Source organism: Anopheles ziemanni, chromosome 2 (genome assembly GCF_943734765.1).
Source record: "Anopheles ziemanni chromosome 2, idAnoZiCoDA_A2_x.2, whole genome shotgun sequence".
Lineage (NCBI taxonomy): Eukaryota > Metazoa > Arthropoda > Insecta > Diptera > Culicidae > Anopheles > Anopheles ziemanni.
Window position 1 is genome coordinate 71,951,813 of NC_080705.1, and position 27,890 is coordinate 71,979,702.

A 27,890-nucleotide genomic window follows, 5' to 3' on the forward strand; every position below is an offset into this window, starting at 1 on the left:
GTAGTTATCGTATTCGTTTGTTTGTTCTCCGGTGTTCTGAAACTCTACAGGGCTCTGTTGATTTGGTTTATAAAGTTATTTTTTTATGTTTTTGATATTTAAAAAAATATACCACACTTAGGAGTTGAGAAGAAAACTAGGTAGAAAACATTTAGTGATTGTTATACACTCGAGAAGTTATTTAAAATAATGCACTTAAGTTCGATAGAATTGTCATTTAGATCATATCAATGTGGTGACCAACGATCGGGATGCTGGGTGTCGTTTACTTCGGCCAGTTCGGCGCGGAAATGGCGGCCGGCCGGACCGGCGGGGGGCCAGCGCGACGAGAGAAAGAGAGAGTAAGGTGGGCAAACGGCAGGGCGCACCTTACTCGCGGGCCTATTGGTTCGCCTGGAACGCCTCCTTGGACTTCATGAAGTACGTGAGGATGTCGATCGGGAGCGGGAATACGATGGTCGAGTTCTTCTCCGCCGAGATCGTGTTCAGCGTCTGGAGGTAGCGTAGCTGCAGGGCGGCCGGTGAGTCACCGATCACTTCCGAAGCTTCGCGCAGGGCTCGCGAGGCCTTCTGCTCACCCTCGGCCGCAATTACCTTGGCACGAGCCTCTCGGGCAGCCTCTGCCTCCGCTGCCATCGCACGCTGCAGCTGCACTGGCAGACGCACGTCCTTGCTGCGTTTCAGTGTTGGAAGGTGTGAAGGAAAGATAGAAGAAAAAGGCGACACACATTGATCAACTCCCGGCCCCAGAGCCCGGGTCCTAGAGGGTCCTAAAGTCCAGGGGCATACTTACATCTCGACGCGCTCGACCTTGATGCCCCACGCCTCGGTCGCCTCGTCCAGCGAAAGCTGCATGCTGCCCGAGATTGTCATCCGCTCGCTGAGGATTTCGTGCAGGTGCCGGGTGCCCATCGTGTTGCGGAGCGTCGTCTGGGCCAGCAGGCGTGTCGAGTGGTGCGCATTCTCGACGTTCGCAATCGACACGGTGGCGTTCGAGACACGGTAGTACACGACGGCATCCACCGACACGGTGACGCTGTCCTTGGTTAGGACCTTTTCGGAAAAGAATAACGCGGGGGCGTGAAACGATAAACACCCGATTAGAATCACCGGAAAGCCGCGATTTGGTTGTTGCATCGTGGGAAAAACCCCTCCCCAGCAGGCAGTTGGATAACCGGAACAGTCGCAACACTTACCTCCTGCGGCGGCACGTCGTACGTTCTCGTACGCAAATCAACACGTGCGTACGCATCGATGCACGGCAGGATGAAGAAGATACCTGCAAGGGACACAAACGAGGCACGGGAAGACAAATTAAACGGTGAATCAATTAGTATGCTAAATACCGCCCAACTTGCCCCGACACGGAACGACACCTTAAGTTAAAGGTTGCACCGCGGGGAACATAAGACGGGTGGAAGGAACCCGCCAAATGGTTCCGGCTAATTTACCTGGTCCTTTAGCGCCTCCTTGCATCAGCCGCCCGAGGCGGAATATGACAGCTCGTTCGTACTCCTGCACGACCTGCGGGAAAAAAACGAAGACACACGTTGTGGTAAAACATGGCGCCGTACTTGTTCTACTTCCACACCCCAGCCCGACGTCAATGATTTAATGGCACCGACATTTCAATGATTGTGTTTTATTTTGTTTCTTCCTTTTCTCGGACGTTTCCGAGGGCTATTTTTCCTAATTGGGACTGCTGTTTACTTTTCTTGAGGTTCGTGACACACGATACGAGGGTAAATGGACAATTAATTGGTGAGAACAACCAAACAACAACCTTTCGGTCGACGGCCGGCGTCTTAAAAGTATGGCCTTTCAAATATAAAGCCTGTCAATTTTGTGGCCCGCGTTCAAAAAGGGAAATGCTACCGCCGTCAGAGAAGTCCAATTAATTTGCACGTCTTCTGCAGGCATCGAAGAAGTTGACTCAGGAAATGAACATCAACATTACGACGAAAGTAAATCAAATCAATTCGATTGATTTATTTCGAAAAGACATTTAAGCTTGTTGCGTAGTTATTGAAACATGAAGGTTCCGATACGCAAAATGAGTTTTTCCGTTGGAGTGAACAATGTTGCATACTTTTTTAAAATCACACGACCTACCTTTCGAAAAATAAAACCTGATAACTAACTAGCTGTCGATAACATACCTATATTTAGTTTACTTATGTACCTTGTATATGCATTTGACTTTAAACAATGTTAAAATTGAGAATTTGAAAGAATTAAAGGATACTATGTTTTTGTCTAGCAGAAATAAATCAAAAAATAAATGGAAACATATAAAAATGTCTAAACCTATGAAATGTTATATCAGTGTATGATTTATTTACAGCGAAAGAATTCAAATCCATAGCAGTGATACACTGTTTTCAGGGCCAATTCGTCGGCATCAAGCTGCTCTTTGTTGGTAGTAGGCAGTGAATTGCACGCGCAAGGTTTTTGTTTGGCATCGTTAGGAACCAGTTTGGGCTTATTAAGTTTAACTTTGCCATTTTCGGTAGCAACATTGACGCGACGAGAAAATGTCGCGTTGTTGTCGCGCCAATGTTGCTACCGATAATGGCAAAGTTAAACTTAACAAACCCAAAGTGCTTCCTAACGAAACCAAACAAAAACCGTGCGCGTGCAATTGACTGCATACTACCAACAAAGAGCAGCTTGATGCCGACGAATTGGCCCTGAAAACAGTGTAAGAGTAAACAACAGTAGAAAAGAATTTGGCCTCTAAATGGTCGATAAATTGTTGAAGTTACCCGCAGACGGAAATAAAAATTTGTTTGCTATTAATTATGTTAATTAAGCATCGAGTTGTGCCAAACTACAAAACCTTTTATAAACAATTAAATACTAATCTAAATGCCTGCTGATAAGTTGAATTAATAAAACTCAACAGGTTCTATAGTTTAAAAACATTGTGCGTAAGCGCCTTGTGCTGTCAAATTCTTATGGTCGTGTGATATATTTTACAATAATCACAGATGCTTTCCAAATTCTAGCCTGTTTTGAATAATTTATACAACAAAAACAGCTCTGAAAGCTATGGAAAGAAGTCTATTGTTCTTGTTCTACCAAATTTCTTCTATGCCCAGACGTACAAAACAATTCATCCCCATTTGTTTCCCAACCCATCGCAAATCATCCATCTCCAGTCAATAAATCTGTTGCACAAACAACCTTCCGGTGGGTTGCTGGGCCCAGTGGGCGCCGAACATTTCCATCAGAAAAGCTGGCAGGCACACTCACACAATGGGAAAACCCAACTTTTTCCATCGAGCATTTTCCCGGGCGGCCCCGACAAAAACCACATTATACGCGCGTGAAGTATCCGCGCTCATAAAGCATTCGCTGTTATCTTCGCCTTCGCTTTCCTTCCTTCCTTCCTTCCTTCCGCTTCCTTTCAGGGAGTACGGGAGACGCGGAGCATTGTGCGCAGCACAGCGGCGTTCCGTTCCGGCCACGCCGGCATTTTCATATATTCACATCGTTCGTCACTTTATTTAAGTTCACACTTCATTTAGTCAGTCTGCCACCAGCCTTTGCCAACGCGAAAAGGTTTTCCGAGCCGCGTGTGGGTATAGAATGGTTGGCAGTTCTCAATTGGGAGCAATTTTGCCTGCTCTGTTCCCGCGTTCGAGGGTTCGGTCGATCGTGCGCGTGATATGAGTGTGTCCCTGTCGGTGTGAAATTAGAGTGTGTGTGTGTGCTCGCCAGGGTGTGAGAGATATGCAAAGCGTGTGGTGTTTTTCGGAGCCCAAAATAAGATCCAAATTTAAATTGTACCCTTCCGCCAGAAGGGCTGGCGGGAAAACTTTCGGGCGGGTCGACCGTTGTCTCCCTCCCCCTTACCTTGAAGCAGACGAGCAGGCTGAACGGCATCGTCAGGACGACGAGCACCCAGGACAGAAATATCAGGATGCGGCCACAGGTCGACGCTTCGCCGTTCGTGTCATCCTCGGCTAGAAAAGAGCACAGGGAAAGCGTTAGTCGGGGCTGGCTGGATCGCGTCCTCCTGTAGGTTGTGGGCTTTTTCGAGGGTTCTTAGTGGTGATGCAAAAACGGGGCCGATGCAAAGAAAGAGTTTAAGAAATGGCATAAAAAGCATAAGAAACCATCGTCGATCGGGGGCCGGCGGTCGGGGCCGTGGTTGGGTGGCAAAGTGAAAAACTTTTATTAGATTTTCCGCCACGTTCGCCAAGGGCTTCGGTCGGGCCGCACTGCTAGAAGTTCCTGAGTACCCTTTCCGCCCGGGTTGGCTGGGCCAGTTCGAGCTCGAGAACGACAAGTTTTTCGTCGCTCAGCTATTCCAGCCGGGTAATTGCTAAGAAGTGATGGCTCGCACCCGATCTTTACGACTCTACGCAGGCGAGCTCTTGTGGGACAAGTGTTTTACATTAGATTACGCCAGGCGTAACATGTTGCGCAAAATGACAATCAGTATAAAAAGGGGTTTTCTAGATTGCGTTGTAGAGATGACTCATATTTACATGTGCACGGATAAGATTTATTACGCTTCTTACATTTCTAATGTGCAATCGTACTTATCCACAAAAGCTTCCATTCCTAAAGTAAATTTTTATCTAGAAACTCACTTGTTATTGTTATATACTGTAATTATCTATTCATTTTTCAATTCATATTGATTGAACAATTTATTTACAACCAAAAAAACACTCATATTTATTATTCCATTTTCAGCGCAGCCCAAAAAACAAGTAATCGCTTTCCGAATTCTAAGTGAACCTTAATTAATTCCAACGATTTCCCAGAACCTCGTGCAGGCGCATTTTAGGCAAACACTGTTTTTTCCTTTTTTCCTCGCGAGTCAATTACCATCACCAAATTGGTCTCGCTCCGAGTAACGCTCCCAAAGCCAGCCGAAACCGCTTGGCATAAAATTTAATTAGTAATTAAATAGCTTTCAAAAACACGAGCAGGCAGGCAGGTCCATCCATTCGGGAGCATTGCTTGACTGGCAATTGCTGGTTAAATGGATTTTTATGCTGCCGCCAGTTTACCAACTGTCGCTAGGAAAACTTTCAACCGAAATGCGTTTCCAATTAATGTGGATGCCGTGTTGTAGGGTTGGTTAGCTTTCGGTGAGAAGTGCAAACGAAAATGTGACCATCGATGGTAACAACCAGCCTCACTTGATCGTTTTGCAAAAGCCATAATTCTCTGCTCCACGAAACCTTTTATTCTTTTCACACTTTGCGGAAGTAAATCAACCGACTTAGGGTTTGATATTCCATTTTCTAATCCATTTTGTGTTTGACTAGGCTGTAAAAAGTTTCCTTCTATCGCTGTTGTTGCGAGAGTAAAAGTAAATTTATGTTCATACCTTTTTTTCCTCCCTCTTGCCTTTAGGCTATTTTTATCTCTCTCTATCTACTCACACTTTTTCCAATGTTTTCCTGCCTCTTAACTGTCAACCGATAGAACAACAAAACATCGTTTGTTTGGACAGACACAGCAGTTATACTACAGCGTTTGCTAGCGCCGATGCGCGCAGGCAAACTTCTGCAAACGGCTTTTCCGCCCCCACCTCCCCGGTTTCCCGACCGAGGCCGAAACATAACCATTTCGACGTTAATGTCCAAAACGTAGAAAAGCTGCCAAAAAGATAAACAGAAATTAATTTCCAAAGTAAACCAAAGTTTGTCGCGTTCCACAAAGCGACACTCAGGTTGTGGTACGGGGTTCGCAGAGGTGGGAGGTGTTCGGGTAGGTTTAGACACCCCTCCCACCCTCCCCCTTCACACTCTCGCAAAGGCTATTCGCAATTGATGGCCAAAGCAAACAGTATCGACCGTTTGTCATCGCGAAGATTGCGATACGGTTTGCTACGTAAATGAATTTTCGAGATTAACGCGACAAACCGCAAACGGGAAAGCCAGAAGAAGAGACACAATTCAAATCTACCGAGAGACACAAAAGGGCGCACTTCAAAGCGGCCGCCTTGTTTAGTCAAGGTTAGGCCGAACGGACGAAGATGAAATGCTAAAAATGAAATGTCCTTAGATTCCGGCGCGCCAAAGCTCCCGCCCAAAACCGTTACGTTCCGTTCCGTTTTATAGCGAACATAGTCCCGATGAGAGGAAAAATATTTCATCCAAAAGCCAAATGAAATACGGGGTTTGTGTTTCTTTTTTTTCCCTCGTGTTTGTCTTTTTACGTATTTCATCCCTATCTGCCATCGTGCACGAATCGAGGCACATTTTTTCACGAATCGTTTGGTCCAAGGATTCAAACATTGTGCGGAAAGCCAACGGTATCATCTCTGGCCGCTCCCCGTCGTCCTCTGCCACCCGGCTCTATCCGGGGAGAATGAGATTATGCCGTAAATTTTCATAAAATTCACATAATTGAGCCTGGTGGCGAATGGCGCCCTAATGGTGCATCGACTTGACTAAATTGTTCCGTCGAAAAGACGGAATAGGTCGGGCTCATAACCACAAGTTTATTTGATAATGTTTGGCCCTCGCTTCGGTACAGCTTTAAAAGCTGCAATTAACTTACGGCACGAGCCATTTACAACCGGCTCTGGGTACCTTGGGGAGTTTTGACTATTAAATAACAGGGTTTATTGACAATTGTTCGGCAGTACGGCGCACCTTGACTGCTTCCTGGCACCATAAACATTTTAAACCATCGACAACAGACTTGACAAAATTGAACGTTTCGTTCCAGCGGATAGGAATATTATACTTTTCAACCCTCGGCTGTCCTTTTGCAATAAAAAATACTCAAACTTACGAATGTAGGATTAGTTATCTGAAAAAGCAAACCAATTGGTAACAATTATGATTTATTTTGGAAAAAAAAGTATTGTAGATAATAAATTTAAATTTATTTTAACTTTTCTTTTTTATTATTTAGCATTCAGATTTAACTGTCAATAGAGTAAATTTAGATTCGGTTTCTTTATATGACATTTTTTTTTATTATTGCAACAATAACTACCAATTAGAGGAATAATGTTCTGAAATCGAATACTAATCAATGTAAATTCAATAGTCCGTAAAATACAAAACAAATTTATAAAAATTGTTTTAGTTAAATGCGTTGCAATTTCAACTTCAACATAGAGCTTCATCTTTATTAGAGATCCGAAAGAAAACTTGGTGCTTCAAAGACACTTAGAATTTGGAAGAAAAGGTGACACACTTAAAACGAAATGATATCGCGCCGATATCAGAGATCAATGTTAAACGCTCGTTAGCACACAATATGAGTAAATCAATATAAATATAATTTTGAAAAAGGTATCTAACACTCAAACGTTTCTCATCGGCATCGGTTCAACCGGTTCAAAACCGTTTGCTGATGAAACCCGTTCGACGTCTACAAATTATAACTGAACTATATTTCTACTGTCATGCAACTATTGCCATGGAAATCAGAAATTGAAAATCAGGACAATACTCGATGTAATATGCACGGGAAAATGGACAAATTGGTTCCATCGTGGAGCGGTACGAGCGGTGACTCAGTGGTTCGACGAACCGGCCACTTCACCCTGAGCAACAATTGAGCAAACATATTTTCCTCCGTGACACCGCAAATTAAAGGAGGAAAGAAACCTTCACATTGTAGTTGACATGCACGAGCTACGAGATCAATTATTCGTGAGTATATTCGGAAACTACGGTGGTGCTGACATATGGCGCAATCGCCCTCCGCAGGGGCGACACAAAATGCTTGGGAAGAGGGGTGGGGGGGGGGGGGGCTTAAAACGGGGAGCAAAACACTTAGGGACGGAACGGTTATGCAGGGGACATATCGAAGAAGAAACGAGAACGAGAAGAGTGGATGTAATCAAACGCTATGGGTAAACGTGTCTACTAGAAACTTCGATTAGAAAAGACTTCTACGTACTTCCTGTGGGTTTGCATTGTTTGGGTTTTGGTTTTGGTTTTGTTTTTTTTTTTTTTTTGTACAGTGCAGTTGGTCGATTTTCAAGGGCGTACAATTTGACGTGGCCAATCGATAGACGCGCCTCTCCCCGGGGTCGATTGGACGGACGGACGGACGGACGGATGCGGACGAGTGTTTGGCCGTGTGTAATTGATGGTCGCGTGATGTGATGATGGAGTTGGATTAATGTCATACAGTATCATTTAGTTAAACCGATCCATGCAGAAACACACACACACACACAGACAGACACCACACAATATAAGGGCACAGCGCGAGACAAAGAATATCCAACGACCACGTTGCATGTGAACGGCGAACGGGAGCGGGAGATATGGAGAGAGAGAGAGAGAAATAGAGAGAGAGAAAGAAAGAAGAAAGAATGGAAGAAAGTTGGAAAATCGGAAAATTTGTACCACACATTGTGATCGATCGTCCTGCCGTCCGACACTCTACCACACTACACGCCGCCACTACACCTCTCCTTCTCTCTACCGGAGCCGGGGGAGCCCTCCTGACCGAACCACTCCGCCGACGGCTGTCACCACTTACCGTAGAGCAACAGTGTGTTTTTCATTTTAACATCTAAAAAACAAAAACGGTATGCAGAACATGGAAAGATGAGTTAGTCTTTATTGCTGAATTTGGTTGATCGTAATTTAGACGCAAGGTTCGAATAGGATGATTACGCAGCGGATTATCAGATGGTTGGCTTACTCGCCTTGGTTGGGTTCGAGCGAGGGTGAGGGAATCAGATTTGGAAACGATGAAAATGATTTGGAAATGATGGAAATCCGATGTTTTAGCACTGGAGTGTAGATGATAGATTGAGTTTTTGTGTTTGAGTGTCGGCCTCAAGGTGGAACAAAAACATGGAAAATAATAGAAAAATGTAGAAGGATGGAATTTTTCGGTCCGTTTGATGCTAGAGACTCCAATAAACGTTGACAAAACTCAGAACCATCATCAAAGCATAGGACTGAAACATGGAATGTCTGGTTTACATATTTTCCAAAGAAAACAAATGACTTACAAAAACCGCACCGCAAGAGCAAAGTAGCTTAATATTAATATCCCATCGGTTATGTATCCCAGCTGATTATGATTCTGATTTAATCATATCACGCGCCATCTTTAAGCTTGTTAAATGGAGCAGATTTCTTGCGAGTTTTCTTCAGATCTCCGACAGAAGGCATATTTCCTTCGAATACCAAACCGCGAAATGCTTCCAATCGTTGTATTCCATTAGCTGCGGGCGGCTTAGAATATTCCAAAAACCCCCCGAAATCGCGAAGTCTCCCGCGGAAACATCCCTCCAAGCATGTACCGTACAAATTCCCTCCTTTTTTGCTGAGACATTAAAGGAAAATCCTCCGGGCGAAACAAAAGTCAGATACCGCTAGATTTTCCGCTTCTCCCACGCGCACATCGGTTGTCAACGAGCACATCGGAGCGAATGTTCGTTTGAGGCTAACACAATATGGCCTGCTTCGTTTCACCACCAAAGTTCCCGGAACACTTTCCCCATTCCCCACGCTTCCGCACCGTGTTCGCCGCTCTTTACTACCTTTTTGTGTGAAACCGCAAATATACTTCATGCCAACATTCTCTGTTGAGTTTCCGTTTTCATCGCCACGCGGAAACCTGGCTGGGGCAATGTTCGCGAGCAGAAAATTATGATGCACTTTTTCCCTACCACAACGAAGCCCCTTTTCACCCCGTTTATTGTCCCAAGACAGGACGGTGCAATGTGCAATCGTTGAGCGTTGTGTTTATTTGGCTTATTTATTTGCGCCAGGCAAGCCGACTAGCTTGCCAGCATAAGACTTTGTGCCATTCGATCGGGCTCTTTGTTGGGAGAGAAAACTTTCCACCGAGCAGCACCGGTGCAGGGCGGAGACACAGATTTGTTTGCTGCAAAACTGCAAATGGATCCATTTCGTGTCGGTTTGGACTGCCACATAAAATGTGTACCGAGTGCTGCATTTCATGAGAGGTTTCCTGAGAGTGTGTACTCTTTGTTCTGAACTCTATATTTTCGAGAGGTTTTTTTATAAGGGAGTTCTTTATTCTTTTCCTCTAAAGAAAACACAAGTACTCTACTTTGACCTGCTTTTTTCTTGGAAAAATCCGTCTGCAAAACCCTTTCGCTCGGATAAATCATAACCCACAATTCTTTCTCCTTTCCCCAAAAAAAAAGCGATTTCTTAGACGTGTTTTACATTCCAGTGAAAATATTTCGCTTCACACAAATTTGGAGCACAATCCGTGGCAACTAAGAAGACGTCATCCTTTTCCCGATTTTGCCACCCTCCATACATATTGCTTACACCCGGGACACAAAAGACCACCACCTTTTGTTGCCGGAAATGAGCTTCATTCAAACGGATACATACATTCGTTCGCATAACGAGCATTGCCATCGATTGGAATGGTACCATCATGTGCACTATTATCATGTCGTTGGCAACCCACAGAAAACTTATCCTTGTCTGTGTGTGTGTGTGTAGGGGTGTGCGACAAAGTACTCGAGAGTAAAACGGAACGAAGCGAAACGTAGGTAAATAAATTGCATTGCATATTTACAAAAGGATGCTTTTGCGAGGCGAACGCCAAGGAATCCCATCGCCGAAGAGCATGCGGGAGAAGAAATAAACTTGGCTGAGTACATGGAGTAAGCTTCTGCAGGCAAAACCTCGACGAGAAAAACCATCCCTTTCCGAGGGTGGCCACTCCATGGTTCACTGCCAAAGAAAAAGTCCTTCGCCTTCGGTGTGTGTATCATTTTTCGTCAGCTGTGGACGCTTCTCGGAATTCCGCCGTACACGCACGTGGCACAACAAAGGACCCGATGGGTCGGGAAAATGCGACGAACGGATCTTCCGAGCCACCCCATTTTCCATCTACCAAATCCAAACAAATGCGAAAGGACACACGCGTTGCGACACTGCGATATATTTTGTAGGTTTTTGTTGTTACTTTTCCCTCTTTTTCGCCGCTTTTCGGTGACCCCGTACGTCGCCCCATTTTCCTCCGTTCTTGGGAAATATCCTTCTACGAATTCACCACCACAGCTCGCTCCCGGCCACTTTTCGCTTCCCATATGCAAATTGAAACGCGTAAATCCAGGCGAAAATGTACCACAGAAACCGACAATCCTTTGGGGCCGGGCAAAGCTGATTTCCCAGAACGCTTTCGTCGGGCAGATATTTCAAATGAAAACGATCTGCACGACACGCCGTTGGGTGAAATGTTGATTCGTTTCACTTTTCACAGCAATCTTCCTTTTTATCGTCACTGCGATTAGATGGATAAATTGTGGAATTCGTATTTCAAGTTTACATATTTATTTAAGCAAAGCAATCAAAACGATTGAGGATTATTTTCGGCCCCCCCTTTTTTTGATGGAAAACGAAACGCACTTGAGGTAAATTTCATCACTTGCATTTTGATACACGTCACTACACGGAATGCATCAAAAATAGTTCTAGCCACTTTCGAAACTGTTTGGTTTATCCTTCTTATTTCAAAAACACTCCCATACGAAGCAGTCAAACTGGAACGCAACCGAGCGAACCTTGCAAAAGTGTCGTTAAAACTGAACCGTATCGAACATCTTTCGATTCATCGAACCAGGCCTCTCCGACGGTAGAGACAGATCGCACACTTTTCATACATTTTTTCCGGGCCCAAAACATAAATGGTGTTCCGTGTGTGCGCGTGCGATCTGGTTCGCGTTCCGATCGGAACGGTCCCAGCCCGGATGGTTGGCCATTTATCAAACGTATCCTGGTAAATTAATGGATTCCGGAGCGAACTAGGTAAAATTGTCCATTTTCCCAAAAACCGGACTCCATCCGAGGCAAGTTGGAACCCCTTCCGAGGAAAGGATTGTTTTCACAACCTTCTCAACCTAAAATTCCTAAAATTGCCCGAAGGTTGATGTTGCTTTTGGGGTATCTGCCTGACTTCAGCCATACCCGTTTTTGGCCTTTTTTGATGCACATGACGGAGCCTATTTCCATTGCTGTACACCATCAATAAAGGACCCTCGTGCGTGCCTTTGGGAGGGTAGAAAAAAGAAGGCTCACACGCACTACGCAGGGGTTTGATATAGGGCCACCCATAGAGAGCAGTTGCTGTTTTTCCCACCGCCTCAAAGTTCCATCGCACACACCTACGTCCACCCGTGCCCTTTTGCCATACTCTTCCCAGGCGTAATGATGATTGTGGTTTGACATTTTCGAAAACCGAGTCGGCCCACTGTGCTACTGATTACGCAAATGAAGACGCAATTAAAACGATATTACCCACCGAGATGGTCGTCACACCGTAACGGCCCAGCCCTTGCGGTTAAGGCCGGGCCTTCGGCGCACGAAATCATCGGAAACGATGTCTTAACGTTTGGCAGGATTATTCAGAATCTACCCGAGGCACATGGACGTTTCGGTAGACTCCTGCCGGCCAGAAGACAAAACGTCAGGCCAAACCTCTTCAACCCTCCTCCTGCTCCACCAGGCACGAGGGTCACCGAACGTAATGCCGATGAGCGAAATTAATAGGATTCACAAAATCACCGTCCAAGGACAATTCTCGTGGGAGATTTGCCGAGAAGTGCCGGTACGGTGCCCGCATTCTGAGCCCGCACCGAGAGCGATATCTTCCTAATTGGATCCTTCAGGAGACGCGGGTACCAACGGAAATCCGAGTAACGGGTAACACTTTCGGCGATGGCGCTAGATCGACACGGCGCGATAATGGAGAGCATTAAGGTTTGCGGACCACCGTCCTGGAATCGGGTCGTGTGAAACGGAATGTTCTTGAATGATAAATGAAATGTGATTGTACGTAAGCGGTGCCATTTCCTGAAGAGACGCTGATAAAGAGCACGCGTGAGGCATTATCGTTGACCGAACTGCCACCGCGGTGCTTTTGCATACAAATACGAAATTATGTACACAATACAGCCAGAATTTTCGAAATTAGGAATTTGGAATGATTTCTTTAGGAAACAATTTAGAAATCATGTACAAGTTAAACCATCGTTCACTACCATTTTATAAATAATACCAACTTACAATGCACAAACTAAAAATATTTTTTTTTATTTCTACAAGAAAGCTGAAAATGGAAACTCTGCATTGAAAATAATTTATTTTTATCAAATTTATTTATCAAATGAGTTTCAAATGGAAAAGCAAATGTAGTGCATTTCATGTTAGTAATTTATATGCTCAACAAAGTTAATTTACGTTTACTTAAAATTATCCTCTTTAATCTAAATGTAATGAGATAAATTAATAATTTTTCCTTAAAAGCCTATATGTACTACAGATGGTTTTAAAATAAGGATAAAAGGATTTTAAAATTGCCTCATTCCAACACTTCCAAGTTTCGTTTTCATGCTTGTCCAACCATTTGAGTAAGAAACAGCTTCAATCTATGAGTTCCGACTCCCCGAATATTTCATTTAAAAGTTTTCGTAAATTTTCGATTAGTAAGAGTACAAATAAATGTTGAAACGGGAAGAGCCTCGTTTGTGTTAAAAGCCTACAAGGGAAGAAATAACGTTATTTTTTGGATACTTTACCAATTGGTTTGCCTCTCAATGTTTTCCCCTTTCTAGACACTTCCAACTCCAATCTCTAAAACCAATTGCGAACTGTCCTAACTGAAATTTTGAAGAGTTGCAAGACTCTTATCTATCATTCAGGTTAAAAACTGATACGACTACATTCAAGCCGTTGCTACGCATGGAATTATCAAAAGTTAATTGGCTGCGGTAATGCGCAGGTTTACGATAGAGTTATGGGTTTTCTTCGTTCCACTCTATCTGATTAAACGGACATGAAAAGTGGCTTACGAAACCATTAGGCTTGGTCCTCGCTGACGACTCGTTAAACAAGTATGCGTGCACTTTCTCCCCCGTTGTTTTGAGTTATAATGGTAGTGAATGATAAACCATAATGGCACCTAATCATTACCCGTTGCCTCTTTCGCGGCGCTAAGGTTGGCTAAAAATATCGATAAAAACAATGTCCATGGCATGTAAGAAGCACTCTTTTACATCGCCCCGTTGTAATGCTCGACTTAGACCGTGTGATTGTAGTTACACGCCAAAGAACGCTGGCAGGGGCCGGTCATCGAAGCTCGGAGGACTAGGAAAAACAGCAATTAATTTACTGTCGCCAGCAAGTCGCACGGTATATCTAGTCTGACCTTCCACTTTCCCTCGGTCGAGAACTCCAGCAGCAACGTCCTAGACCGGTGTCCTAGTACTTTGCCACAACGCCATTCCCAACCAATCAACTGTGAAAAGCTTTGGAGTGGGGGATAGCGAATGCGAACGCTCAATAAATGACGTATAACGAGCACCGATGGTTATCATGATCGTACATATTCATTGGCACGGCACGAATGGCTCGAGCCAACCGTGGCCTACTGTGCGTACAAAAAAAAAACAGGGGACGCGGTTTGCTTCGAGAGCGTCACCGAACCGGAACAACCCCCAACAAAGAGCCGGAATCTGCCGGCAAATGTCACCGAGGAAAGTATCACAATGTCCTCGAGCCGGAATCGCCTTCACCCCGGTTTGCCTGATTATGGGAGTGATCCATCAAACCGGAACACTTTCGAAGCTCGCAAACACACACACACACACACATAGACCCCTTGTACGCGAACCGTACAATTGATGCGAACTTTCCCATTCATCATTCAGCAAAGCTGTAGAGCTTCGTTTCCGGTTTCTTTCGGTGCGAAATTCCTCCGTCCGCTCAAGCGAACAGGGAGGGGGTCTCATTTTTCTCTAAGCCCATTTCACGTCACAAACCAACACCACCACGACGAGAGAAACCGTGCTCGTGACGGCAGCCGATAAATCTCCTGTCTGCTGATGAGGAAAATTTAAAATTTTGACAATGTAATTGGTGAAAGTTTGGTGATTTATGTGCCGTAAGCAGCGAGGAAACCATTGCCATGCGTCGGTTCGCTGTTTCTGACGTTGCCTTGGGTTTGTGGGATCTCATCTATCAGACACAAAAATGGCAACCGTATTATTAGAAACGCTACGCCAGCATAGAAAGCGAGAATATTACTATTTCTATTCCGTTTTACAGCCCGTCAATGTCAATGGAGACGCCTGGTCGTTGATGGCTCCGAACTGAAGGACTGCGTCACTGCGCACAGTTTTCCAATAGTTCCCGCAAGCAAAGGCTCGGTTGACTTTCGAACCTTCCCACCGTAGCCCGAAAAACGCACACGCTCGAAGTTGGCAAATTGGGGGTAATTAAGGAGATTCGAATTAATTACGGACCGGCTCGCAAACCTCGCCCGTGGTCGTCCATCGTGCTGGACTGCACTAAGATGTGGAAACTCGTTGGTCCAGCCCCGTTGGAACGTTTCCTGATGAAGACAAAACGGAACCGGTTGCAAGTTCCTCGTGCCCGCTTTTCTTCCCACCCAATTCCTCATTCCTGTCAACCGCGGCGGTACCCCGAAGCCTGGTGGGAATAATTTAATTAAAGCATGCCCGTCTGCACTGGCATGGGGAGTTAATGTTGGGATACTTTTTAGCACAACATTGCTGCACCGCACTCCGTTCCGTTAGGCACCGTTACTTAGGGCTGACAAAGTACGCTTTCTTTGGTGGGTTTAATTTAACAAAATTTATCAAACTCCATCACGCTAGGGAGTGACGTGTAGCGTGCGATTAATTTTCCACCGTTGGATGCTCCAACCTAGGAGGCACGTCAGCTCGGTTAGCCGTCAACGTGAAGATGAGGTTTTTGAGCCGCGCACTGATTAAACGAGATGAAACCATAAAAATGAACAGGAAAGCAACGTCATCATTTTAATGAGCAGAAAAATATTGATTTTTGTATATTGTTGAGGCTTCAAGGTGCCTTCGTAATAATTTTTATGAGTTTCACATAAAACTTCAATCGAGTTAAAGAATGTCCCATAATAATTGTAAAAACTCTTAAAAAGAATCTCTTTTTCCTACATCCTTCTAAAAACATAAATTCAATGCAAGAAAATCACAAAATGTTGCTATCCAAAACTGAATCGGAAAGCAAAATTCAATTTGAATTCCATTTCTAACCTTTGACAAATCCCGAACCAAGAGAAAATGGTATTCGTTTCCCATTGAAAATTTCCCGCACTGACACGAGCTTCGCCGAGCTCTCAGCGGATACAGAGGGTATACAGAAAAAGATGAAAACCTGTCACGTTTTCCATTATCTGCCATTGTGGCCTTCACGTTTTTCATCTCTCTCTCTCTCTTCCTCTGCCAAGTACAATGGGGAAAAAATCCAATACCAACCGGCACTGCAAAACCTCGGGACGAAGAGGAAATGATGCCGGGATTTCTGTTCTTTTTTTCTATCAATGTTCGCTGCCACGGAGAGGATTTTCTCTTCAGAGCAGCTTTCCGTGGCAAATGCCTACTGTCCAGATGGAACCGCGAGGCTCCTGTTGATAGGCAACGCAATAAAGGTGATGTGGAAGCTGAAGGAAAAAAAGCGGTTCGTTCGGGAGGAAAACAGGCTTTTTTATCAATCCCAAATCGTGTACGAGAAGAATTAGTACAGCGATACCTAGCGCAAATAACGTGACACTGGAAGCATCCACCGGATTGTACACACTGTCACATCCATTACGATCACCTTGACAACTGCGTCAGTCCAAACACAGAGGCGCACAAGAGCTGGCGCAATGGACATCCCGGGTTGGGAAAGCCTAGCCCTCCCTCTCGTGACGCACTCAAACCTCCACCCCCTGCCAGAGCCTCATGTCACCAAAATTTATTTCCTCCGACAAGCTCCAGTGACCCGGCTTGACCAGTGAAAAACTCCGAAACCAGGGAGTCATTATGGCCGCCGTTGGACGAAGTGATTTCCACCGACCGCAAATGATTGGATTTTACGGTGCCGATGCTAATAAATTGCCTCCCTTCCGCCTGACCTGGTCCGGCTTTTAATTGAATTGAACGATAACGGCAATGCGCGTGTCGAAGCACCGAATGTGGCTTTACCGCAGTTTCCACCACCACCAACCCGAGTTTCTCACCCGGGACCAACACACCCTCTGAAGTGTGTTCGATTTTGGTGGAGTAAAATAATGTTCGCCCATGCTTAGCGTGGCTTTTCCGCCTCGCCCTACGCTTTTCCCTCTCCCAAACGGCGATGGTGACGATTTATTTGAAAATTTTATTTCCCTTCGGTTAAATTGAAGAAACCATAAATTCTAGCACCATTTCGTTGCTTCACAGCTAATTTTCGGATCGTTCTGGCGAAAGTAGCGGTCTGCCGGGAGCTGCAATCGCAAAACGAATCTTTATCTTCGAACGCAAACCACTCCACAGATTACCGCTTTGCATTCGGGGCTTTACCCGCAAGTATCATCGACGGTGGGATTAAATTATCTGCCCGTTTACTGCCACTCTTCGGCCGCTGATAAACGTTATCGTTTGTGACGTGAGTTTTACAGCGATGCAATGAGAGAGAGAAACAAACAAACCCACTGTACCGTTTTCTGTATCGGCTGCAAGCAGCTTGAAGCAGTTTTGCAACGAAAAATCAAGATTAAAATAATAAAATAACAATCACATAAATGTTGGTTGTTAGTTTGGTAATAGTGTTTACAAATACTTGTTTGACGTAGAGAAAACATTTAGTCGTTAAGGATAAATTAAAGTTTCAATCGTTTAAATAGCTTTTAATACCCTTATTAGATGATGACATGTTTGCCCAGACTTTTACTGTCAAATCGCGTTTGACAGAAATATTCTTTCCTCAAAAACTGAACCAAGCATGCCTTACTCCTTTCTGTTATAACCTGTAAGTTGTTTGTCAAAGTGGTGATTTGTTTACTTTTTGCTCTGTTAGAGGATTTATGTCAAAGTGACGATTTGTTTACTTTTTGCTCGGTTAGTAGCAACTCGCGTTGTTCGTTACTCTAAGTTGAATAATACGGTAAATTTAAACATGAAAATGAACATATAACTGCAAAACCCGTTGGGCAGAACTTTGCGTTATAGCACGAGCGGGCGGAATTTATATGTAAAACACCCTATCGGAGCCTATTTTGATAGTGAACTGGGCAAAGATGACGGTTTAAGTTCTCATCTAAAAACGGTATAACCCACGGTCAATGGAAAAAAGGTGGCCGCATATCATGTGAAGAGCCAAAAACCGTTGGAAAATTGTTGACAGTTGGTTGAAATTTGGTATATTTCATCAAACAGAGCAAGGAATTGAGGCGTTCTGGAATATGATCTGAAAGAAGGCTGCGCATGAGGCAAACCAACACACTTTATTTCCCCAATCATGGCGACCAAAAGGATCCATATCCCATGACTTCACACAGAAGAGAAGTTTCTATCCGCGGACCATGGACACTGTGCTCTAGAATTTCCAAGTACCTATTTTGCGAGGAATTCACGAAAATCTTTCACAAGTGCGCAAGTATGTTTGTAAACACTTTTTAAACCAACTGTCACAACAATGACGGAGAAGAAAATAGCTTTGGCCCGACCTGTCTTTGAATTGATCATGGTACAACCATTCTCTAGCTTTAGACGTTATAGAACACTCTAGTAATTCAATCAAACTAAACGTTTAAGATTATTTTAGGCTTGTAAAATACTGTATTTTGATAAACTCTGATAGACTTAGCAAACGACTTATCGAACTTCTGCCGTTTGAACACTGTTTAACTGCACTTGCGATGCACGATTCCAGCACCGAACTCCTCGTAGTCCTGCTTCGTTATCCACATATGCTGGAACATGGGACTCTGCGCCAACAAGCACCCACCAGCCCACACCGACAGTGCGGGATTCTGGGGAGCAATCACTTTGCACCGGAGTGGCGCAGGAACCCGGGCACCTAGTTCCGTCTGCATCCGCTCGCCGAACCCGCCGAGCATGACCGATCCACCGGCCAGGATGACGTTTGCGAATAAATCCTTTCGGGTGTTCTCCTTGCAGCTCATCAAAGACTGCACGATGAGATCGGGCAGTGCTTTGTCCTGCCGATGACCAATCGCCCCGGGGTTGAACAGCGCTTCCCCGCTGAGAAACCGTTCTTTGCCAACCGTGACGGTCCTGCCATCGGGAGCTCTGTACGCAACCGTCACCGAAGTGGCTTCCTTCGCGAGATCCGCACTGACAGTGCACACTTTGTGCAGCACCTCCCGGACCGTCTCCCGGTCGGTCAAGGCTAACGCACCGGCCAGATACTCCACCATATCGCTGCCCGCTAGCTCGAGGTTCACGATTGCCTCGCGCACGGGCGAATTCTTGTAGATGGGCACGATACTGGTCAGTCCCTCGCCGACATCGACCACGGTCCCACTCAGCCGACCCGCCGCGTACAGCGCCAGCAGCGCCTGAATTGACAGATACGTGGCCGGGGCACCCAACTTTTCAAACACTATCTGAACCGCCTTCTCACGGTTCGCCGGCGCACTCAGCGGCCTTTCGGTGAGCAAGATCTTGTGCTCTTCGGGTGCCACCTTCAGCACGTCCCGCAGCGTGTACTCCCACACGCTTTCCAGTGCGTCCCAGTCGGTCGGAACGCCCCGCTCGATGGGGTAAATCACCCGACCCGCCGGCGACCCCGACCGGCCACCGATGCACTTCGTCACCGAGCCATCAGCCTGCTCGGTCAGCTCCAAGATGGTCCGTACCGAGCGCTTCGGATCGTCGTCTCCGGTGAGGCCGGCCTTGATCGTGTAGCTTCCGTTATCGATGACAACGGCGGGCGTCTCGTCGTCGTCCATGATTTCACTTTCTTTCCTCACAAACGACTGGTGACTGACTGAAGCAGGCCATTCGTGCGGCGTCTATTGGATGCACGCTTATCACGCTTATCGACACTTCGATATGATTCACTAGGGGCACCAGCGCACAAGAAACTAGCATGTTTTGGAACTCTGCTTATCACTCGCAAAGGTTGATAAGAGCTGTGCGGTGTCAGGAAGCAGATACTACATCTTCCTGCTGGACCTAAAATTAGTTCTTCAAAATCTAACGTCATTTATTGGGGCAATTTAAATTACTCATAGAGGACATTACTTATTGTTCCAATTAAAATAATGCATAAATATAGCATTATCAAACCATACAATCATACCAGTGATGGCTTTCATTTAAAGCTTGAAACAGTTAAACAACTTTGAAAGAGATCGTTCTACCAATCTGCATGAAATCTTGAGCGTAGGAGCTGTTTGATAGTACATTTGTGTAAAATACACTAGCCATCGGAAAGACAGAAATTAAAAAAGGACAGTCAAGGTCTTCCTTTGACAGGAAGAAACCCTAAAAATGTTTGAATGTTCCCATCAAATGTTCTTTTGAAATGAGTCCTTATTATCTCAATTTAACTATGTTTGTAAATCCAAATTTCACATCGTGGCAAAATATATTCTCATACAAATTCAAACTTCACAGCATTTAGCCTGTGTGGTTTTTTATAATGAATAACTACGTTTTGGAGTAAAACACACCCACTTTTCTGTCAGTTCCAAACGTTTTCCAAAGCCGTTTCATGCAGCACGAACGACTTCTATCATAATTTCATCACAATCTGAAAGATTACGGCATCACACAGGGAAAAAGTGGATATCTTTTGCTCGTCTGCATTCAAGACATTATAAAATCACAAAAATAAATTATAGGGTTTGAATAAGGTACACGAGGAGGTCATATACTCTTGGCTAAAATGTCCATCTAATTTGTTGAAATTAATCATTCAGTTCGAATCAGTATGTAAAATATGTGTTAAAAGTGTATAAGAATAAAATGGCCATGGTGTACATCACCACACAAGTTTTAACACGTTGACGTTTTTAGAACACTTTTTAGAACAATCTTTTTCAATATAATTTGTATATAACATTTATTAAACCAATGATTTTTGAAAGCTAAGCAAAAACTTAGCTTCCCAAAGAATTGATATAAAATATTACTATAATTTTTATGATGCATTTTCATTTATTATCGGGTCAAAAACTTTTTAGAACTGAGTTTTGCTGTCACCCACATTTGGGTGACATGGCAGTCAACGTGTTAAAAAGGATACGAAACACTAGAAATGATATCGATCAAGAGTTCCGTATAATTTTCTCTACTTAAAATCTTTCAAGGTAATTGAAGAAGTCATAGAAATGTTATATCTGTGCAGTGCCTCGATCAACTTATCTTTTACGACGCAAAGAAAAACTTTGAATGGCAAAAACTGTCGAACAAAGACATACAGCTACTAACGTCAACAAGCTAGCGGTAAGGGAACGATTAGCCAAAGTCAAGCGTAGGAAAATCACCACGACCAAAGACAAGAGCTTGTCCAAAGTTTAACGACCAACAAATGGGACCCATTTTTTTGTGTGCCATGGACGATTGGGCGAGAAAACGGAGCAAATTGGAATTGGGATGAGTCCTTGGAAGAAACGGTCCTGTCATTACAAATCCGCGCTTGAAAAGCTGCGCCTTGTCACAGCATTACGAATCACTTTCTCATTAGTTTCCAACGAGGCGGGGTGGGCCCAAGGCGAGCAGCGAAACTTTTCCGGCCCAATTTAGACCAGAGACGTTTGAGATTTGATTCGTCCCCCCCTCTTCTTCACCCCGTTGATGACATTTCTTGCCGCCTGCCAAGATCACACGACCTCCGAGCAGCGACGGCGCTGGTGATGGTGCCGATTTTGGCATTGGAGTTAATATTTTCACCATTGCCAAGCGTCGCTCGATAGAACGCAGAGCGCCGAACTACTTAGCGATAAATCACTATCGAGTGCCGCCGGGGTTGACCTTCTTGCCCGTGCGGGGAACATTGGACCGTCGCCAACCGGGCGAGCCCCGTGGAGTCTGCGAGTCAAACTGATTTTCCGCACAAATTTATTACTCGCACACAAACGGGGAGCAGTCGCCAGCCAGGTCCCGAGTAGCACCGATTTTGCGAAAGGTCAGGACGACGGCAATCGGGACGACGACGACTTTTCCTAGGCTTGCCCCGCGTTGAAGTAGGTCAGTTCAGTCGCCTGCTGGCGACCGTTTAGTGGCAGCAGTCGGCAGTGACGGCCCGGCGGCCATGATTGAGCAAACTTTAAAGGATAATTTATTTCAAGCAAACGTGTCGGTTGCGAGCGAACCTAACGTTGCAGGCCAAGATCAAACTGCAGGCAATCGATCTGCACCGAACCGTGCACCGGAGCAGTAATCAAAGTCAGGGAAGCTGAAATGAATAATCGAGCCTCCCTCCGAACGTGGAGCTGTCGGTTATTGTGTGTGTATGTGTGTTTGTATGCTGCAATCTTGCCGTTCACAGTTCACCGCATCGACCGAGAGAAAAGCGTGCTGATTGAAAACCCGTGGTTCCGTGGTTGGAGTTTGATCGTCAACGGTGTGTACCATCCTTTGTTCTAGCTCGCAAGCAACCAACAACCCGTTCGGTGGAAAAAGTTTCCATTTTCATCAGACACAACCAAACGGAGGTGGAAGGGGGGCCTCTCAAAACCCATCGATCCTTCACGTTCGGAACTTCGTTTCATCGTTATAAACAGTACGTTTCATCAAACGCTCATCAATCACTTCTCATCCCACCCCCGTGACCCTCTCATCAGCGAGTTCCGACACAGGCTGGAGGACATTCCCGGCTTATAAACAAAAACCCCTTCCCCATCAACCCGCCTTCACACGACCCAAGCCGCGTTTTTGATGAAGTGTGCCACTTGTGACAAGGAGGCTGTACACAACTAGATACAGTCACTATTGTAGGCACTCTTCCTTTCCGGTTCCCAGGGCCTACGTCGGGTACTCCACTGGTTTACAACACCGAGCATGAGTCCCCTGTCACATCGAACGGTGCAACACGGTGCACCGGAAACGGTTACTTCCGTCTGACCTAGTGCAGTCCATCAAGAGATGGAACTATTCCGTCCCCCCGCGGTTCTTTCCCGCCTCTCGTTTCAGGTGTGCTCGTGTTCCTGTGCTGGTTGGTGTGCTGTGAGTGCTGTGAAGGGGAGGCTGTGTACGATGAATGACGTGCATTTGAGTGAAGAAAGAAAACATCCAGGAAAGTCAGTAGAAGGTTGAATTTAGAGATTTGTGGACAAAAATCAAAACCGGTTTTTTAATTTGTGCAAAAACAAGTCCAGCAGAGTTTGGGAGCCAAAGGGAACCATTTTATAAACAAAGGGGGGAGGGTCTGCCAACGAGGATGAGCGGGGAATGCAAGGGAATGACTAAGACGTGGAAAACTCGCTCGTTTTGTGCTCGCGCGGGCAGGGGCAGGGGCAGGTGTGGGTGGATTCGATTGAATTTTGCATGCGTCCTCCCTGTGTGCGGTTTCGAGGCGGCAACAAATAAAAACGTGGGAAAAATCCATACATCCGACTGGATTGACGGATCGCGAAACGACTCGTTCGAATGAAAGTCGCGGGAAATTGTCCGTCCCTCGAAATGGTGCGCACCTCCGATAGGGAACTGGGACACACAGACACACACTGTGAATGGGATATGTGCACTGGACATTGAACATGTGGGAATCCCAAGACTGGGTTTGGTGCGCCACACCCCGTTGCTCCCTACCTTCCACTATGACGGCACTATCTTCGGGCATATTTCCGTTTACCAGAGCGATGTGGCCAAGCTTTCCTCCTCCGTTGGTGGACGTCGTGGTGGCGGTTTTGTATCTACGTCTGCCGTAGACCCGTTTGCGTTCGCAACCAATTTACTCGCACGACGAAGGAAAAAAAAAACAAACGATCCGTGCCGCCCGCCCCCCAACAGTAAACGTCCGTTTGCGTCGCTACAGCTCGTCGAGCCACACTTGTCTTTGGAAAGAACAATTTTAATATTTACTAACGAATGATGATAATGATGGTGGTGGTGCCGCGGGAAGCGTCCACCCTGTGCACAGTGGGGTCGGCCAGTGGTTTTGTTGGGTCAGTGCTGGGAGCTCGATGGGCCACCGTGCGGAATCAATATTCCATGGGCAAGCCTCATTACGTCGACATGTGCTGCCAGATTACACCTGAAGGACACACATCCAAGCCACACACATACACACACACATATATATATAAACGCACATGCACACGGACACACAAAGGCACGGAAGGACGTACGGACGCACTCGGGAGTTGGTTCTGGAACCAACCCTGATGATTGGCTTAATCCGGCAGAGACGCACCACCACGTTATCGATCACGGATACGTGTTGTTTGTGCGGGTTATAAATAACACCGAACCATACGAGGGGACGCGCGCCTTGGCAGCAACACTCACGGCGAAACCACAAACTCCTGCCTGTCCTGAAGGGTTCACGGAACGATTCTTCTTTCGCAGAAGAAATTTCTTTGGCAAAAACATTCGCCAAGAACGAGAGCAGCACGAGCACCGATCCTGCGGATGTAGCACAGAAGTCTTTCCTCACCAACACCACAAGCCTGTTCACGGCCACGAGGCAACAGGACCAAGGCCCCCCTCCGCAGGAATCTCCCGAGGGCTCGAGCGCAAGACAAATTGTTGTAGTGCACAAAGAAATCGCTACCGCATGTTACAGCAGATGCTCGCGCTGGTAGGAGGCACCAACCCGTCTTACTTTCACTTACGACCCCACTGCGGTCTGTGGGCTACGCACATACACACACACACACAAACACACCCAGTCGCCTCTGCAGGTGAAAAGTTTGGAAAAAGTTTGATACCTTCCACCTCGAAAACGAAAAGGCTCAATGCACCGCAGTCGGGTAGTTCATCAGAAACATTTTCCTCCTTCCTTCCTTTGCATTCGCGAAGGGGAAAATCGGTGGCCAGCACGGATGGGAGGTGGGAAAACGTATAATCCAAGAGGAAACGGCACCCAGGCAGCCAACACGCACAAAGAGAGCGCGCACGGGGAGCCGAACGAATCGAACGGAAATGGAAACGTTGCCCGGATGCGGACTCGCTGAGGCTGATGCTGCTGAGCCTCGAGTCAGCGGGCCCTGACACACGCGCTCGAGATGTTGTGTTTAAACTAAGAGAAACATAAGCGCACACACACGCACACGCACACACATACACACACTCGAAACAAACACCCAACTAATAAAGCCAACAAGCTACCGACACCACTGGGCCAAGGGGATATTCACGCTACTACTTTTCTTTATTTTTGGTATTGGATTATTATTGATCAGGGGTTTAAATATTCGGGTTGGGGTTTTTTTTGCGATTAGGTACCGTTTTTCATGCGACACACTGCGGTTTGGCAACGCTCGTTATCAAATCGTGGCCGCGCTGGAAACGCACTACTTCGCACAACCGTCCGACGTTCGGCGGAGCACAACCAACAGCAGGACCTTTAGACTTCGACCGCTTTCTAGCGCACGCGAAGGCTAACTGAACTTGCAGCAGCCACGGACGGAAGCTTTTAGACCAAAGTGTCCTGCCGAGCGTACGAACGAATTTATACTGACCGTCTCCGTTCCCTGTCGTTTGGGCAGAAAAATCAAACTGGGGAGCGTAAAACACCCGAAACCGTAAGCTCCAGGGATCGCTCCCGGACTAAAGCTCCCTGAGCAAACGAAAGTGAGAGAGAGCGAGGCAGCCCGACCAAAGCAGCTTTGAGAAAAACTCTCGGATGTTGGGCATCCGTTCGCGCAGCCTGGATACCGAAGCTTTCTGCTTCACGATGCGAACAAAGGATCCGTTTGCCTTCTGGCTAGGGAAAGCTCGCGATAAGTTTCCACTCTCTACATATTCCGTGCGTGCCTGGGGAAAACGATGGACTCTCTCCCATGCTCAGCCACTCTCTATTTATGATTGCACACTAAGGCAAACATTGTTGACATGTAAAAGCATCTCTTCCACTGTTTCTTGCTCCATGTTTGGGGGACGACTCTGTTGCGCCTAACTAATATAAGCTTTCCACTGTTTTGTTGTGTCTCTCGGTGGGCCGTAGGTTTTCGATCCCGACACTATCCGGCACAAAACCGCAGCGGATTGCCAGGGTTGTAGTTCAGCAGGAGTCGCTTGGAAAAACAAATGCTTCAATACGTAAGTTATCAGTCTGCAAAACATAAATGAAACTTTTTTTCTGTTACATTATTAGTTCTTTCCAGAAAGCACTAAATATTGCTGGTGATAAGAAACATACCAAACTACATTTTCAAGGTTTAAACCCGTATGACCCGGTGATTAAATTCCAAAAATAAGACAGAAATAATCATGCAACACAAATTCCTAACCAATCAGAAATCCTTACAATTGAGCAATCGGCGTAAACGGTTTCACTTGTAGCACAACTGTATTCTTGTGAAATATTGATGAGATATTAACGACTTACGGAGGTCATTCCAAGTCAGGGAAGGAGCTGGAAAATGATAGTGTTGAAAATAAACGACAGCTCATGAGGCAACTTATTTTGAGGTGCTGATACCATAAACACGAGAAACAGCTGACGTACGAGAAGGGCCATATGACGTACCTTGATTTCATAAATAATAGTTTGTAAATAAACCATAGTTGTCACGATATATCACAACTTATGATTTGTTTCTAGCAAGTCTTAAAAATATGCATGATTGGCATTTAATTTCAATTAGTTTTACTATAAAGAATAATAATTGAACACAAACGAAACAATCATACTAGCCAAACTAAAAGTTTTACTGAAGCTCTTCAAAGCTCAGCTAAAAGTCAACATAATAACTGAAAATAACCTGGCGTAAGCCATCGTTCAGCCTATCCAAAGCTGGTATCCAAAATTGGGCGAAGTCTGTCTTCTACAACACAATTCACCTATGTTTTTAAATTATAAATTACGATAAATGGAAAGTGATAAGATGACAGTTCGAGAATCTCTTTGGTTTTCGTTTTTTGTTCAACGAAGAACGAAACTTGGTGGGATTAAAATCTGTGCCACTCATATACACAGGATTTTCCTTTCACACACCACTTTCCCTTCAGTTGGAGTTTCAGTTACACTCGCCAGATAGAAACAGGTAGTTGGAATCATTAATCAAAAGTACCAAAAGCTAAGGGGAGAGTGTAACGAATGAGCAAAAGAATCGTTCACCCCATTGACGTAATGGAAGTGAATTTGTTTAGTTTAACTTCCGCTAAGGATAGTCATTCTTCTACTGTGCCTTGCACTCGCCGTTCGATCGAAAGGGTAGCCGCGGAGGGATACGCATCGTCGAAAGAATGAAACACCGTACAGCGTTGAATAGACACGGCGACGGCAGCACTGGAAAACAGACTACAACCCCCACGTTACGCTTCACAGGAATTTGTGGAGGGCGCAAAAGAATTAGCACGCGAAGCAGCGATAAATTCAATGTGAATGTAAGTCACGAAATCACGCCCAACGTGTCGGGGCGTTCAAGGTTCGGGGCGCGTTCAGGTGCCACCGAGGTGAAGCCGACGCGAAAGAACAACAAGTCTCCGCAGGCTTCAACAGGTTCATCGTCGTAATTTTCCCGTGCTTTTACCTGTTTACCCAGCCAACGGGTTTTCCACCGCTTTTTTCCACCCGGTAATCGATTGGACTGAACCGGTCATGTACATGGTTGGGAAGGTAGGAATAACATGTTTTGTAAGACCAGCGTTTCTTTTCTTTAGACTACGAAATACTGTAGAGGCATCATGGTCATTATTTTAAGACTTTGTAAAGGATATTCTCAACAATTGCTTATGTCATTCTTCAATATGTTAGAGATTGAAAAATGGATGGTAAATATTTGATTGTACAATTTTGTTCAAGACTTTTGCTGTCAAATTTTTGAAGATCAAAGCCATCAGTAAAAATAGAAAATTGTCGGTAAACGGTGAACAACATTTAGTTCATAGCTGGTACTCCAGATATAGCAGAAGAGCAAGCAATTTGTCGGAAAGACAGTCGACAAGAAAAGGGCGTAATCTTTCAAGCGCGGTTACCAGCAAATGCTAAAAGGTCCGGCTACGTAAAGTC

The 27,890-nt window shown here is 45.4% G+C and overlaps 1 protein-coding gene across 1 annotated transcript in view; it reads right to left on the reverse strand.

Moving 5' to 3' along the window:
- Positions 1-381: 381 nt before the first annotated feature.
- The window catches only part of LOC131294263 (band 7 protein AGAP004871), a 55,594-nt gene continuing 28,085 nt past the window's right edge, over positions 382-27,890 (reverse strand). The window contains exons 3-7 of the mRNA XM_058322308.1: positions 3,859-3,968; positions 1,452-1,524; positions 1,197-1,279; positions 794-1,053; positions 382-673 (exon numbers count right to left, since the gene is read on the reverse strand). Coding sequence (XP_058178291.1) covers positions 382-673; positions 794-1,053; positions 1,197-1,279; positions 1,452-1,524; positions 3,859-3,968 — 818 coding nt within the window. The remainder of the gene's footprint in view (positions 674-793; positions 1,054-1,196; positions 1,280-1,451; positions 1,525-3,858; positions 3,969-27,890) is intronic.